Source organism: Corythoichthys intestinalis, chromosome 19, assembly GCF_030265065.1.
Source record: "Corythoichthys intestinalis isolate RoL2023-P3 chromosome 19, ASM3026506v1, whole genome shotgun sequence".
Classification (NCBI taxonomy): domain Eukaryota; kingdom Metazoa; phylum Chordata; class Actinopteri; order Syngnathiformes; family Syngnathidae; genus Corythoichthys; species Corythoichthys intestinalis.
The window spans coordinates 12,213,250-12,229,923 of record NC_080413.1 but is presented as its reverse complement, the minus strand read 5'-3'; the positions used below and the strand labels follow the sequence as shown (position 1 = coordinate 12,229,923).

General features: G+C 40.1%; 2 protein-coding genes across 7 annotated transcripts in view; one reads left to right on the top strand and one right to left on the bottom strand.

The window, feature by feature from the left end:
* The window catches only part of enpp5 (ectonucleotide pyrophosphatase/phosphodiesterase 5), a 34,323-nt gene that overhangs the window by 15,021 nt on the left and 2,628 nt on the right, over positions 1-16,674 (bottom strand). For 2 of the 4 annotated variants that reach the window (XM_057822099.1, XM_057822100.1), the window contains exon 1: positions 251-9,360. The exons of the other annotated variants lie outside the window; for them this stretch is intronic. The gene's annotated coding sequence lies outside the window, so the exon portion shown is untranslated. Of the gene's footprint in view, positions 1-250; positions 9,361-16,674 lie in introns of those variants that run through there. 4 annotated transcript variants of the gene reach the window in all.
* On the top strand, positions 4,295-15,105 carry hmgn3 (high mobility group nucleosomal binding domain 3). Of its 3 annotated transcripts, XM_057822103.1 has the most exons (7): positions 4,323-4,549; positions 8,780-8,830; positions 9,012-9,041; positions 11,276-11,326; positions 11,453-11,551; positions 11,654-11,753; positions 14,523-15,105. In XM_057822103.1, exons 1-7 carry the CDS (start codon positions 4,535-4,537, stop codon positions 14,528-14,530), a joined length of 354 nt encoding a protein of 117 aa, XP_057678086.1. In that variant the 5' UTR covers positions 4,323-4,534; the 3' UTR covers positions 14,531-15,105. The 3 variants fall into 3 exon arrangements, with proteins under 3 accessions (XP_057678087.1, XP_057678086.1, XP_057678088.1); XM_057822104.1 differs by lacking the exon at positions 9,012-9,041 and having other exon boundaries at positions 4,295-4,549; XM_057822105.1 differs by lacking the exon at positions 11,654-11,753 and having other exon boundaries at positions 4,346-4,549.

Sequence of the window (16,674 nt, the reverse complement as noted above, 5' to 3'; positions counted from 1 at the left end):
GATCCACAGAGATGCTAAATTGAGAAAACATGACATCAGACAGTCTGACACGAAGATATGCGAGGTGACAAATCATCATATGTCGTGCAACACGCGAAATGAGCAGAATTCCGTGTCAAATTCGCACATATATTTTCGACCTGATGACTGTTTGCACGGTTCAACAGCAATTGCACATCGTCGATTTAGCAGAGGAAAAAAAGAACGCAATTTGAATGACATAAACAATAGAAGTCAATATGAAGCTTACCTTGCTATCTGATCGATGCACTGTAATGTGTGCGCACTGTGATAACCAGCCCAACTCTGTTGACAACCGGCAGGAAGTCCCGCCTATTTGGCAGTGTTCGTGTGTTTATTCTGTATATTTACTTCCCAAAGCGGCTTAGATGGTGACATGACATGTAATTGAATGCATATGTCGTTGCAAGCATGCATGCATGACTGGATAGACGAATGTGAATGAATGCCGCGTGAGACATCCTCATTGCACCGACACGGACAAGTACGCCGCTACGATGACGTCATATGAGATCAGGGACAGGAGGAGGCGGGGTGGAGGAGGTTCAACTTCAAATAGTATTAAAAATAGATTACGTAGTTTATTTTTACTTCTCGGGTTAAAAAGGCAATTATGCCGGATGTGCACAACAACAACAACAAACCAACAAAAATCAAACACGTGAAGAGAAAAGACAACAATAAGTAGTAAATATTACTTTTTTAAAAAAAATTAAAATAATTTTACATGGACAGGCTTGCTTTTAAATTGTTTTGTAAATTTGACCCCAGAAAAGCACAACGTCAAAAGCGCAAACTGCATTACTCTGGGTCACCACTAGATGTTAGTCAAACCCTGCCTTTCATGTCGGAATAGAGATTAGAACAGGTTATATTTGATGTGCGGTGCTTCTTTGGTGAGGTCATTAATGGCATGGTGTCTGAAGTGGTAACTCTACATACATCGTTAATTCGTTCCAGGACCTTGTTTGTAAATCAAAATGGTCGTATGTCGAGCAGGATTTCCCCAATTCATTCCATAGCCCGAAAACCGACACTAAATCCTTAATAAATACTGCTGGTACTAACGCAAGTAGCAATTACACAGAGGAAAACAAATAAATTATGAATAAAAATCAGAATGATAATAATTGTAATAATGATAATACCTGTAATAATGTAACGAATCGGGTTCTAATGGGGCAGGTGTGTTTTGCGTGGTGTACCTGAACGCACCGCGTGGCTGACATGACAGAGTGAAAGAGGACTTTTTACTTTCACTTTTCATGTTCAGCTGCGGCGGACAGTAGGCATGTTGTGTTTCACAAGTTCTCAAATAAATGATTAAAAGACTGGCGGAGCTGGCGATTTTTTTGGTGATGTTAGAATAATAATTCAATTCAATTCAATTCAATTTTATTTGTATAGCCCTCAATCACAACAGAGGTCTCAAAGGACTTTACAGAGGCAATATGATACACAATTAGAAATGAAGCAACAAAGATGAATAGATACAGTTCAAGTCCTGGGTATCCCCTATCCTTAAGACCCTCCATGCCGGCAAGGAAAAACTCCAAAAACTCCAGAGTCAATTGGGAGAAAAATGAGAAACCTTGGGGAGTACCACAGTCAGGAGAGATCCACTCCCAGGACGGATAGACAGGAACCCCAGAACGGCTAATGGAAATTAGCAAGCGAAATTATAGTCCGTAAAAATCCAGTGGAGTAAAGGAGCAAGAAGAGGTCCCTCTAGTCAGATGAGACGGAGGTAGCAGCGAGGACGTCTATCCAGCCAGGGGTCCGGACAGTCAGGAGGCTGCAGCTGAAAAATAGCCCCTCCCCAGAGGGGAGGGGGGAAAGGGGACACCGGGTGACTAGTGATGAAGAGACTAGACAACTAGATATTAACATTGGAAAATAGAAATAAAGTAAGACAAGTGGTAGGTAGAGTAAGAAAAGGAGATAGAACTCAGCGGCTGTACTGCCCCCCAGCATTATAGCTTCTAGTGCAACTTAAACTATGAGTCTATTCCGACTTCAACTAGCCTAACTATAAGCTTTGTCGAATAGGAACGTTTTTAATCTAATCTTAAATGTGCAAACTGTCTCGGCTTCTTTAATACTAGCTGGAAGCTGATTCCATAAAACAGGGGCTTGGTGGCTAAAGGCTCTAGCTCCGACAGTACTTTTATGAACCCTGGGAACTACCAGTAGACCTGCATTCTGAGATCGGAGTGTTCTGTTGGGGCGGTATGGAACCAGAGCATCGGTGAGATAAGATGGCCCCAACCCATTAATGGTCTTAAATGTAAGAAGGAGGATTTTAAATTTAATTCTAAACTCGACTGGAAGCCAGTGAAGTGCCTGGAGCACAGGGGTGATGTGCTCTCTTCTATTGGTTCCTGTTAAAAGTCTTGCTGCTGCGTTTTGGACTAGCTGAAGACCTTTTAGAGAGCTTTTAGGACAAGCTGCAAGTAGGGAGTTACAGTAATCCAATCTCGATGTAACGAACGCGTGAATTAATTTTTCTGCATCGCTTTTAGATAAAATATTTCTAATTTTGGCGATGTTGCGCAGGTGAAAGAAAGCCGTTCTAATTGTCACCTTAACTTTTAAAGACTGGTGAATCGAGGTTGGAGGATGACTGTCGAGATCGTAAACACACTACGGCCATATTGTCGAGCCAGTTAATGGAAGCGCACACCACGTTCATATTTTTCTATCATTTCCATCTTCATTTCAATGGTAAGCCTCACCTTTTTTTCACCACCTGCACTAACCTTCTTGGAACCCATGTTGATTCCTCTCAAAAGAAAATCTGCCGTGCGTCCGTCTTACGGGAAAACAAAACCTGCGGCGCTGTCATAAATAGTTGTATTTCGAGCATGCTAGAAACAAATGGCGAGTCAAGTTTTACATCGGCTGTCGAAAAGATCGTGTGTCGAAGCGACCATATGTCGAGGTACCACTGTATTTGACTATAGGCCAGTATTTGAGAAAACGTCTGTCACTCTCTCGTGGTATTGTTTGTTAGTCGTTTTATTATTTTCAAAAGTTCAAAAATTCCTACTAATAAAAGATTTTTTTCCATCAATAGCTACATTTAGCATAAAAGTTACACAAAGATGCCCCCGCTCCTTCCAAAAAGGCTTATGTAGTGTTCTATAAGCAGAGATTCTATACATTTCTATACACACTTGACGTGTTACACGTGTGCTCCTCATTGTTAAATTTAGCTGACTGTGGTTTTTCAACACTTGCACGCTTCATGACGAGGATTTTTTTTTTTAGTTTGTTTTGTCCGCAGAAAAGCTCTTTTGTCATTTTGTGGCTTTAACCACACACTTCTGCTCATGTGATGTTACAAACAAAGGTCGTGTGTATAGTTTCAAAGGTTCTGGAGTCAGGATAAAATCACAATTTGCATGCACCTCATATGTGCAGTACATAGACTGGATTCTAGTATTTATACTGACCTCTTACACAGGTCACCTCTTTTTTAGCTGGTAAAAAAGCACAATAGAAAACATCAAATTCTCCTTCTGGCCATTAAATGTCCCCCAAGCCGCACGCTTTTCACCCCGTCTATTTGCTGCGTATTGTTGATTTTCCACTAATGAAGCACTCAAATGCTCACAAAGCATCATAATAACCTTATTATTACATTGATACATTATCTTTTAGATTTTAGCCATACTCACATACCACATTTAGCATGAAATTTTAGTCAAACTTTTGTGGGCTGTCCACATAAATTGATGTTGAGGGCTGCATATGGTGGCCTTGCGTTTGCCACCTGTGACGCACAAATCACAGATGACAAATCACATGTTGTACATCAGGGATTTTTGTGTTTAATTTCCCCACCAGCAATAGGAGATTTGCTTGAGTTTACTTATTTAGGAAAAAAAAAACTGTCAAAAACAGTACATTTACTTTCTGTATGAATACTGATTCAAACGGTATTTACATATGTATGCTTTGTTACCATGTAATTTCTGGTTAAACACTATAGAAGTGGTAGAATTCCACAGCACACTATGCCCGCTGTTCTAGATATAGTCCACGCGTGGCATTGTGTTAATTTTCCTGCTTCGATTTCTTTGTTTGTTATGTTGAGACAATCAACAATACGGTCCAACATGAGCCAGATCCGCCGAGAGCCAGGAAGGCTTGGCTGTCATCACTGCTCGCCTTGAGGATAAAGGGAGTGGGCGGGTGCCATGGCTAACCGCTCAGCCAATCGGAATCGGCCAGTGACGGATGTCAATCAAAACGTCTGGGACGCTCTTATTTACATGGAAACAGCATGGACCAATGATACAACAGTACGGGAGAGATTTTGGCGTGTGCTGGCCAATGGCTTGCCGAGGCACAGAGTTTTGGGGGAGTGCATAATAATCAACATATTAGCCAAGGTGCTTTTTAGATATCGATCCTCTATAGCGAGCTAGTTGGAATAATCTCACCGTGTGGACTTTTGGAGGCTTCATAGCTCAGCGTCGTTTTTGGTGCTTTTCCTTTGACGAGCAACATGCCGAAGAGGAAGGTGAGTGTCGCCGCTGCTTTTGACGGCTCGTCCTCGTCGCAATTTTGGTTTTTAAATAAGACAGCATCGCGCGTGAAATGAAATCTAATTTTATTTTTCCCTCTTCGTCAACTCGTTCTGTTTACCCTCCACTTCCGTGTTTTCCGTGGACAATGTCACGAGGACGCGTCGTAAAATGGATAAGATGATCAAATGTGATAACGGAAGCGTCCACTGTCGGCGATGTAGTGTAATGAAAAATATAAAATAATACGGGAGGGGTCGGAACGGTCAAGGCTGTTGTAGTCGTTGTTGTACATATTCGTGTACCACCTGGATGATACCATTGTGTGTATGTGTATGTGATGGGGGTCTCTGGGCCCATCCTAAACCAACACTATGGACCCGCCTCCTCCGCTTGTTTGTATGGGATATTGCGCATGCGCGTTTAGCAGCCCGCCTTCCTGGAGGAAACGCTAATCTGGTCGGGTAATGATTCCGTTACAGGGTTAATAACTAGGGACAGGATACATAAATACGGATATAACAGACAAATTACAAATTATGTTTAAAAAAAAAACTAACAATGGGCAATGTGGAGGACATATTGTTAAATAACAATGGATGGTTAAAGGCTTAGGAAAACAAGCATAACAAATTTCTTAAAAAAAAAAAAAAAATACAAAAAAAATTCCTCCAAGTACATTTTTTATACATCTAGATCAGTGGTTCCTAACCTTGCTAAAGGTAACAAACCCCACAGGATTTACAGGTGCATTCACTGAACCATAAGCGGAGTTTAAGGGGGGGAGCCGGGGGGACAGCCCCCCCCCCCCCCCCGGTGGCCGAAAAGTGTCATTGCATGTAATTTGACTTTCCTATATGTACAAAAGTTGTAAAGCAATAAAGAAAACCGAAAAAATGAATGAAATAAACAAAAAAAGATATTTTTATAATGGGTCAAAATTATTTTTTGAACAGATCATGTGACTAGCACCTTAGACGGTCATTTGCTTTGCATATAATAAAGAAAAAAAATAGGGGAGGGCAATTTTATTTTTCAAATGATTTTTTTTCTTTGATTGAAAACTTTTTTTTTTCATTTAAACAACTTTTTGGGTATTTAATGATTTACACACAAATGTCCTACCCATAATATGGCCCAAACACAAAAAGGATTGCTAAAAAATTTTAATGAAAAATTAAGTGTTAAAATGCAAATGTGTCAGTCTCATATATTTTTTCGCATTCAAAGACTTTTTTCTATCATTGAAATTTCTCTTTGATTGAAATGATTTTTCGTTTGAAAATACATATTTTTTGTTTTAAGAAACTGATTTTTTGATTGAATAATAAAGACACAAATGTCCTGGCCAAAATGAGGCCCAAACGCAAAACAACATTACATAATATTACAATATTACAAAAAGTTGCTTCAATCAAAAAAAAAAAAAAATCAAAGAAAACTAGCTTTCAAATGCTTTTTTTTTTTTTTTTTTTTTTTTTTTTTGAGTTTCAAATTTATTTTTGCATTCACATATTTTTTGGATCGAATAATAAAGACACATATCTACCTCCATATGGCTCCGCACAGGGGATAACATTTTTGACTGGGGTCACTTTGGCTTTTGACTTTGGCTCGGCACCGGAATATGGTATATATTCAATGGATGATGAGCTTGGCGAAAAGTATTGCCTAAGCAGCCTGATTTAGAATTCCCCTCAAGAATGATGGGAAACAAAAAAAACCCCACTAATTTTCAACTTATTATTATAAATATTCTTGTAAGTTAATTTTATTGCTGACACTGCGTTTTGGGGTCATCAACATGTTGTGCCCCCCCTGGCCCAAAAGTCAAACTCCGCCTATGCATTGAACCCCTTCAGAATTTCATAATAAAGCAAATCTAACATTCTAAGTGAATTACTGTTCCGATTTCTTCTAGATTTTAAATTTACTCCAAATAATTTCGCCTTTTACTGTCGATTTTCACATTGAAAAATAAAACTGATTTCACACTGTTCCTTTTTTATGTCTATATTGTCATTTTTTTGTCACATCCTTGCATCACATACTATTTTTCTAGCGTAAAAGTTCACACCGTCCGTAGGTCTGTTATACTTCCTCATAACAAGTGCCAGTCAACCTTCCACTGAGCAAACCGAACCCTCCTCCCATTAGATAGAGCGCTAGCAGGTGAAAGAAATGGATAAAGCCTGTAAATTGAGGGCCCCCAGTCCAAAACCTGGTATAAAACGCCACTTTGCCTAGATTCAGTCAGTGTACAAAATAGGGTTCAGTGTAACTTTCACCCTGAGGCTTACTCACCAAACCCCAGTTAAGAACCACTGATCTAGATGATAAAGTAGTTCCAATGTTTGTTCAGAATGTTTTTACATCAGTTTGAAATGATTGGCAGTCCCCATCGTATTGAAAACAGGAAACGGTAATAAAGATATCAACTGCTTTGAAGTACATTATAGACCTCATTCACGTGACGTCACAACATCGCCCCCTGACTTATGCCGCCATATTTTCCGTCATCTGATCGTGTTTACATGTTACCACTATGTACTTTCCTCCTATCACTGCGTGTGTTTCTGCTTGTCTAAAGAATCACCACCTAGTAAACGAACCCAAAAACCTTCCTGACAATCGTTGACACATTTGAATTTTACGGAGCCCCTAAGGTGACATGGAAGAAGAAAAAAAGACAGAGAGGGGGAAAAAAAGTTGACGTTTTAAAAAAAAAACTGCCCCTAAAGGGAGGTTGAAGCAAAAAAGTGTTTTGAATCGAAGCAACAACAACAACAAAAATCACATCCAGGCAATTTTTTTACATCGAAAAAAGTTAACATCAAAGCTGTCCGGAGTATAGCAACTAGTTGCTAATGAAGTCAAGAAGGACCGCCTAATCACGGAACGTTTTCCGACGAAAAGGTCCAGTTGAGTTTCAGACTCGCTTCAAATGTCTTCTGCTTATTTAGAAATCGTTAACATTTTTTAATCAAAATGGTGAAGGCATGTGTGGCGGTTGGTTGCAGTAACAGGGAAGATAAACGGAGAGACTTAAAGTTCTATCGTATAGCGAGAGACCCGAAGAGGAGAGCGAAATGGATTGCTGCAATTAGACGACAAAACTGGGCACCAAACGATCACCACAGACTATGTAGTAGTAATTTTATATCTGGTAAGATGCATTTAATATATATTTAGAGAGTTTTAGGCATTTAGGGAATAGGATCGAACACACGACCTCACATTCAGCGGTGTATATCAATCATTTATTTTTGGGCATGGCAATCCACGTACTGAGATGTTAGCAAGAATAAAAGATTTGAATTGAAAATTTCGTAACTCACCTTCCCAAGCACAAGATAGATTCTTGCCGAATTCTCGTGGAAAAGGATCTGTTTTACCCAACCAGCAACAAAGTATTTATAAGCCTCCAAGCTCTTAAGTTTTTCAAACTTTCGTGAGAATAGGCTGACTTCGTATGGACAAGATACTGTAGTTGCAGATATCCGGGTAGGAGATGTTCAGGCAGAGACGACGAAGACAGCGGGTCGAAAAACATCGATTTCATCAAATATAGATCTGGCGACTGGATCGACCGAAGCTTTTCCGAATAAAGGCTTTTATGTAACTCATCCAATGAGTTTACAGCGTCTGAAAGCACCGGGGCTTCCATAATTTGCAAGTAAATCCACCTTTAGAAACTACGATCATTGACAGTACGGACACACAATGACGGACAATATGGCGGCACAATATAGCGATCACGTGATTGTGTGACGTAGGTAAATGGGGTCTATAGCTGAAAGTCACAATCATACTGTAGAATTTGTTTGATGTTGTGCTTTTAAAGGGCTTAGCTTAGTCTGTGAACTTAAAATTTCCAAAAACTTCAGTCAAGTTTGGCTCCATTCGCAACATACAGTGGGGAGAACAAGTATTTGATACACTGCCAATGGGTTTTCCCATTGGCAGTGTATCAAATACTTGTTCTCTCCACTGTAGATAGTTCAATGGGAACATATTCACCATACCCTTTGAAAGTGATTTCATTTTGAATTTGTCTGAATGAAATGGCGAATCTAGCTCTGTTCTTTAACGTTACTTGAGCAATAGCAGATAAAAACATTTTAATTCAAATTTGGCCTTAAAAGCAATTGCCTGTAAAAAAAAAAAAGAAGTTTCAGCACTCAAGGCACTGATGTACTTTTTGCTCACTGTGGTTTCCCCGACAGTCTCCTGAGGGCTCTGAGGGCAAAGACAGCTCCAAGGTCACCAAACAAGAGGTAAAAGCCAGTGTACACTTTTTTAGTATGTGCATGTGCTTTGGTTTTGATTTTCATTATTCGCGCAGCCACAAAGTGAGCAGATCAGATGAAGACACAGGCTGCAGTGGTACAACTGATGTCGTTCTCTCCCTCTCTTTCTGTCACTGTCTCTCTCTCTCTTTTTTAATTATCATCTTAGCCCACCAGGAAGTCTGAGAGGTTGTTAGCGGTAAGTTTGGACCTCTCCTCCTAGCTGTCTTCACCACTTTTCTTCTTCAATGTCAAAGTCTTTCATGCATTTGTCTTATATTTATGTGTTTTCTATGTTTGTCTTTAGTCCAGTGTGGTGCAGCAACAAATAATTCACTAAAAATGGTTGAACGAGAACTTTCAACGAGTCGGGTGAATTTGTGACACAAATGGGCTATAAAAAAAAAAAAAGTTCAGTTATACACTACAAAAGCTCCACACAACTTTTTTTCTGTGTGTCCTTGTACTATATACATATACAGTGGGGCAAATAAGTATTTAGTCAACCACCAATTGTGCAAGTTCTCCTACTTGAAAAGATTAGAGAGGCTTGTAATTGTCAACTTGGGTAATCCTCAACCATGAGAGACAGAATGTGGGGGGAAAAAAACAGAAAATCACATTGTTTGATTTTTAAAGAATTTATTTCAAATTAGAGTGGAAATAAGTATTTGGTCACCTACAAAAAGGAAAGATTTCTGGCTGTCAAAGAGGTCTAACTTCTTCTAACGAAGTCTAACGAGGCTCCACTCGTTACCTGTATTAATGGCACCTGTTTTAACTCATTATCGGTATAAAAGACACCTGTCCACTCCAAACTCCACTATGGCCAAGACCAAAGAGCTGTTTAAGGACACCAGAGACAAAATTGTAGACCTGCACCAGGCTGGGAAGACTGAATCTGCAATAGGTAAAACGCTTGGTGTAAAGAAATCAACTGTGGGAGCAATTATTAGAAAATGGAAGACATACGAGACCACTGATATCCACTGATACTCCATGCAAGATCTCACCCCGTGGCTTCAAAATGATAAAAGAACGGTGAGCAAAAATCCCAGAACCACACAGGGGGGCCTAGTGAATGACCTACAGAGAGCTGGGACCACAGTAACAAAGGCTACTATCAGTAACACAATGCGCCGCCAGGGGCTCAAATCCTGCGCTGCCAGACGTGTCCCCCTGCTGAAGAAAGTACACATCCACGCCCGTCTGCGGTTCGCTAGAGAGCATTTGGATGATCCAGAAGAGGACTGGGAGAATGTGTTATGGTCAGATGAAACCAAAATAGAACTTTTTGGTAGAAACACAGGTTCTTGTGTATGGAGGAGAAAGAATACTGAAATGCATCCGAAGAACACCATACCCACTGTGAAGCATGGGGTGGAAACATCATGCTTTGGGGCTGTTTTTCCAGCAAAGGGACCTGTACGACTGATCTGTGTAAAGGAAAGAATGAATGGGGCCATGTATTGAGAGATTTTGAGTGAAAATCTCCTTCCATCAGCAAGGGCATTTAAGATGAGACGTGGCTGGGTCTTTCAGCATAACAATGATCCCAAACACACAGCCAGGGCAACAAAAGAGTGGCTTCGTAAGAAGCATTTCAAGGTCCTGGATTGGCCTAGCCAGTCTCCAGATCTCAACCCCATAAAAATCTGTGGAGGGAGTTGAAAGTCCGTGTTGCCCAACGACAGCCCCAAAACATCACTGCTCTAGAGGAGATCTGCATGGAGGAATGGCGTTAATGCCAACAAAGGGTACATAACAAAGTATTGAGATTAACTTTTAGTATTGACCAAATACTTATTTTCCACCATGATTTGCAAATAAATTCTTTAAAAATCAGACAACGTGATTTTCTGGGGCTTCTTTCCCCACATTCTGTCTCTCATGGTTGAGGTTTACCCATGTTGACAATTACAGGCCTCTCTAATATTTTCAAGTGGGAGAACTTGCACAATTAGTGGTTGACTAAATACTTATTTGCTCCACTGTAGAACTTTGCATGGTTTATGTGTTCAGTGTGCTGTGCATTTAAACTTTCACCATTGTAAATGTACTTTCCACACTTAAGTCAGTCAATAGAGAACTCTCTGGACATTTAATCAATTGCAACTGGACTTTTCTGGTGGTATTAGGCGACTTTTTGCCTCAAGCTAGTGCTGTTCTAACCATGTCTTGTTGCATGAACTGATTAAGCCTGTTCGGAAGTCTGCCATTTTGGTTTAAAGTACATATTTCGGGCTCATGGTCATTTTATTTCAGGGGTTCTTTAAAGTTAACTTTTCAGCTTGCTGACCAAATTTAAATGACCACTACCGCTTGGCCCAACTAAGTTGTCCGTAGATGTACAAATGGAACCAAACTAATAGATCATATCAAGAAATATCCAACAATCCAATTAAGCAGAACCGTGTTCTGTTGGTCCTGCAGAAGCCTGCGCCCCCAAAGGCCGAGCCCAAAGCCAAGAAGGTCGTCATCAAGGTAAATAAAGCACATAAAAATGTAGTCCTATAATGCTAATTTATGATGTCTTGAATTAGCTGACCCTCCTTCAAATGTTGTTTTTAATCAACCATAATATATTAATTACATTCTTGATTCTTGCAGAAAGTGGGCAATGAAAAGGGGGCGAAGGCACGGAAAGGCTCCGCCAAAGGGAAAAAAGAAGATAGCCCTGCCCAGAATGGAGACGCCAAGACTAACGAGGTTTGGGACGAGCACGCAAAAAAATATCTATACAAAGCCCATTTCATAACAACTTTATCCATTTATTTTAACACACATACATATATGCACACACACATACAGATCTTTGTGTGTCGTCCATCAGTCAGTGTGTCTTCCATCAGAAGCTCAGCTCCCTCCACCATGTCAGTGCGAGGGCAGAGCGAGACAGTCAAAGTGAAGGGTATGCAACAGTGTCACGCTAACCCACCTTTGCGTGTGCCCTACTAACCCATAGCTTCATCATGCAGCTTCACCATTCAGAGAAAAAGCCTTTTTCGCAGTGCACTTACAGTAGATGGCGTGAAGTTGTTGTGTGAAGTCATTTAGGCCCATTCAAAAGTAGACATGGTGACTGTCACTGAAGTCATTTCGGCTGATTCACTGGGAGAGATGGTGACTGCGTGATTTCATGGTGACAATTGCAGGATATTTTAGGGGAGTTTACTATTGGAACCAATCGATTCACTCTGTTACACATAGGGTTGTGCATAGAGCATCAAGGGGATCCGGGACAAACACTCCGATGCTCTCGGAACTGTTCGAAGTTTTAAATTTCGATTCCATGTTTCAGTGCTCTGACCTCTGAAAAAATAGCTGCCGAGCGCTCAAAAGTTTTCGCTCGACTTCACAAATAAAAATGACCAGTCAGCTCAGTGCAACATTTGCAACACAGCTATATCATGCAAAGGTGGCTGCACGACCAATATGATTAAACACCACCAGCTTCATGGAATACAAGTGCCGAGTAGTGCATAGCTGAGTTCCGCATATTTGTCACTCTGCACCGGTCCTCTAACTAGTCAGAACCAGGTGAGTAAAACAATAAATTATGTCGGTCTTCTGCTGCCCCCACGACCCGACAACGGATTAAGCGGTAGATGATAGATGGAATAGTACGAGAATAAGTTCTATTATTACATTGGGCTAATGTAGCTACAGTGTATCACAAAAGTGAGTACACCCTTCACATTTCTGCAGATATTTAAGTATATCTTTTCATGGGACAACACTGACAAAATGAAACTGACATAATGAAAAGTAGTCTGTGAGCAGTTTATATAACAGAGTTAATTTATTTTCCCCTCAAAATAACTCAAAATATAGCCATTAATATCTAAACCCCTGGCAACAAAAGTGAGTACACCCCTATGAAAAAATGCACATCCCTTAATGTCCAAATTGAGTACTGCTTGTCATTTTCCCTCCAAAATGTCATGTGACTCGTTACAGGAGTGCTGTCAGCATCGCTACAGAGATTGAAGGGGTAGGGGGTCAGCCTGTTAGTGCTCGGACCATAAGGCGTACGCTACATCAAATTGGTGTGCACGGCTGTCACCCCAGGAGGAAGCCTCTTCTGAAGACGGTAGACAAGAAAGCCTGAAAACAGTTTGCGAAGACATCTCAACAATGCACATGGATTACTGGGATGGGGGCTTTTTTGTGTACCGTCTTCAGAGGAGGCTTCCCCCTGGGGTGACAGCCATGCACACCAATTTGATGTAGAGTACGGCGTATGGTCTGAGCACTAACAGGCTGACCCCCCACCTCTTCAATCTCTGCAGCAATGCTGACAGCACTCCTGTAACGAGTCATATGACATTTTGGAGGGAAAATGACAAGCAGTACTCAATTTGAACATTTAGGGATGTGCATTTTTTCATAGGGGTGTACTCACTTTTGTTACCAGGGGTTTAGATATTATTGGCTCTATTTTGAGTTATTTTGAGGGGAAAATAAATTAACTCTATTATATAAGCTGCACACAGACTACTTTTCATTGTGTCAAAGTGTCATTTTGTCAGTGTTGTCCCATGAAAAGATACACTTAAATATCTGCAGAAATGCGAGGGGTGTACTAACTTTTGTGATACACTGTATATAAGCAGCTACGTACTTTACGTAGTGCGTTGCCGCCTCCGTTAAAATCAACAGTATTAAAAGCATCTTTTGTTTTAGAATCAGTTTTACAAATAAGGAAATGCTTATTATTTTGCCTCATCTACATAAAATTAAAATCAATTGAAGAATTTATATTAATGCGTCATCGTACCTCCCAGCTAAGGTACAGGTATCTAAAGTGTGTAGCTTCTCACAGCTACCTTAACTGTAAGTAATATTTGCGACTTTTTCCCGCTTTCTTATATTTATCATATTCATATATTCAAGCTTCATCTAAACCTGGTGAACGTGTGTTCTCCACTGCAGGAGACTCTGTCCAGAAAGCTCACACTTACTGCCTGAGAAGGCAGCTATGATCATTTTCCTCAACAAGAACTATTTCTGACATATACTGTACCCGCTGCTAATCTGGACTGGGTTTTACAAGTTGTTTTTTTGTTTTTTTCATATACTGCACCAGGTTAGCCCATTAGTGGGAGCTCATGACATGTAAAATGCCTGCAGCATAAGACACTCGAAAACATAGGCAAAAGAATATGGGTAAATGTTTTCTACGTGAGCTTTTGAAATATAAACATCTTTGTGAAAGTGCATTCCTGTGGAAAGACACTATCATATTGAAGTTCAAAGACTGATATTTATATACAAGTTAAAAATAGCCTTGTGAGAGATTCACAGTTAATTGAAAGTTAATATATATATATTTTTTAAATAATCGAGAACAAATTAATATAAGCTATGCAATTTTTTTACCCTGCCTATTAAAAGAATCGGAATCGAGAATCGTTTGAAAGTGGAATCGAAATGTGGAATCGGAACCGTTCAAATTCAAATGAGGCTCAACCCTAGTTACACATAGGTCACAGTTTTATCTCAGATTTTTTGTGCGACTTTAGTGTTGTATTTTTCTCAATTAAGTTGTATCAAATTCCAACTCCCTATGACTGAAGAGGTAAGGTGTATTCCTATCTGGTGTTTGCTGTGTGTTACAATGCATCTCAATCACTGAAAAGTCCCTTTTTAAAAAATCTTATTTTTTACTCCCCCTCAGGCAACTGAAGCTGCCGAGGAAGCAACCGAGGAAAAGGCATAGGAGGCAACAAGCACTACTTTCCCCTTCTTTTTCCTACAGTTTTTTTTGTAAAATGCTGAATTTTTGTAGACTTCATAGATACTAGAGATGAATGACCAGCGTCCCCTAAAATTCCCATCTTATGTCCACACTCCTCTGTACTTCCTAACACTACCTTTACAATCAAAACTGGATGTTTTGATATTTTTCCTTTTTTTTTTTTTTTTTTACGGTGAGATGACTGCTTATGTTCTTCATCGTGATCTCCATGTTAGTCATACTATTTTAGTACTAGTAGTCATATTTTTTGAGAAAGCGGCGGTCGCCATGGGGAACACCTGCAGCATTTTTACAGCTTTTCAGAATGGTGCATAGCTCCGTTTTGTTAGTATGTGCTGAGCTGGACGAGATAGTGGGTCTCTTTCTTGATTTTGACTTCCCAACCTTTTCCCTCCCCTACCTCCACCCGAATCCCCTTGTCCTTCAACAGAGTGACATAGCAATAAGCATCGGTGCTTGTGTTCTGTTGAGAAAGTATTTTCAAATAAAAAGAAAAAAGTGACCACTTCTTGTTTTTCTTTTGCAACACTTCATTTACCAGTCATGTTTGCACCTTAACATTCCGTGAACTATTAATTCTGCCATCCCATAAAATCAGTTTCAGAGTGACTTTTGACTGCATTTTCAAGCAGGGGGCCCTGGAAATGGTGCGTATGAGTGAGGCTTCGTGGCACAGACGAATACAAAAAAGCGCTGCGTCAGAAACTGAAAGGTCAGCAAACCAGCAGAGCCAATGTGGCATCTCTTCTGCCGTCACAATTACAAGGCCTAATATGTAACCCACTGTTTGTATAGCTTTTTGAATTAAAGGTTAAAATAAATACTCAAGATAAATGTTCAAGCTCAAAGTCACAAATTACAATTCTTGCTTAGGTTTTACACTATTCTTCAAGAATCCGTTTGTGACTTGTTTTTTTCCTGATTACTTTTTACTTTAAAATAGACTCCCCACAGAATTTGGTGTATAATGACTCAAAACGGGCATGTTTAATTATGCACTGCGGAGCAACATTTTTTATCTTACTACTAGAAGTACATGAGTTGAATCATAACTTATACCAGTATATATATACGTATACATAGATACCCATACACTGCTGGCCAAAAGTATTGGCACCCCTGCAATTCTTCAGATAATGCTCAATTTCTCCCAGAAAATGATTGCAATTACAAATGCTTTGGTAGTAAATATCTTTACTGATTTTGCTTGCAATGAAAAAAACATAAGAGAATGGAAAAAACTGTACCTGTGGCACATAACAGGTGGTGGCAAAACGTAATCATACTTGCAGCCAGTTAAAATGGATAAAAGTTGACTCAACCTCTGTCCTGTGTCCTTGTGTGTACCACATTGAGCATGGAGAAAAGACAGAACCTAAGAATTGTCTATGGACTTGAGAAGCAAAATTTTGAGAAAGCATAGGCAATCTAAAGGCTACAAGTCCATCTATAAAGACATCAATGTTCCTGTGTCTACCGTGCACAGTGTGATCAATAAGTGTAAAGCCCATGGCACTGTGGCTAACCTCCCTAGATGTGGACGGAAAAAGACTGACGAGACATTTCAACGAAAGATTGTGCGGCTGGTGAATAAAGAGCCTCGACTAACATCCTAACAAGTTCAAACTGTCCTGCAGTCCGAGGGTACAACAGTGTCAACCCATGTATCCATCGGCGTCTGAATGAAAAGGGACTCATGGTAGGATATCCAGTAATACACCACTTCTGACCCAGAGACATAAAAAAGCCAGGCTGGAGTTTGCCAAAACTTACCTGAGAAAGCCAAAAACATTTTGGAAGAATGTTCTCTGGTCAAATGAGACAAAAGTAGAGCTTTTTGGCAAAAGACATCAACATAGTGTTTACAAGAAAAATAACGAGGCCTTCAAAGAGAATATCAAGGTCCCCAGAGTCAAACATGGCGGAGGTTCCCTGATGTTTTCGGGTTGCTTTGCTACCTCTGGCACTGGACTGCTTGCCCGTGTGCATGGCATTTTGAAGTCTGAAGACTACCAACAAATTTTGCAGCATAATGTAGGGCCCACTGTGACCTCCCTCAGAGGTCATGGGT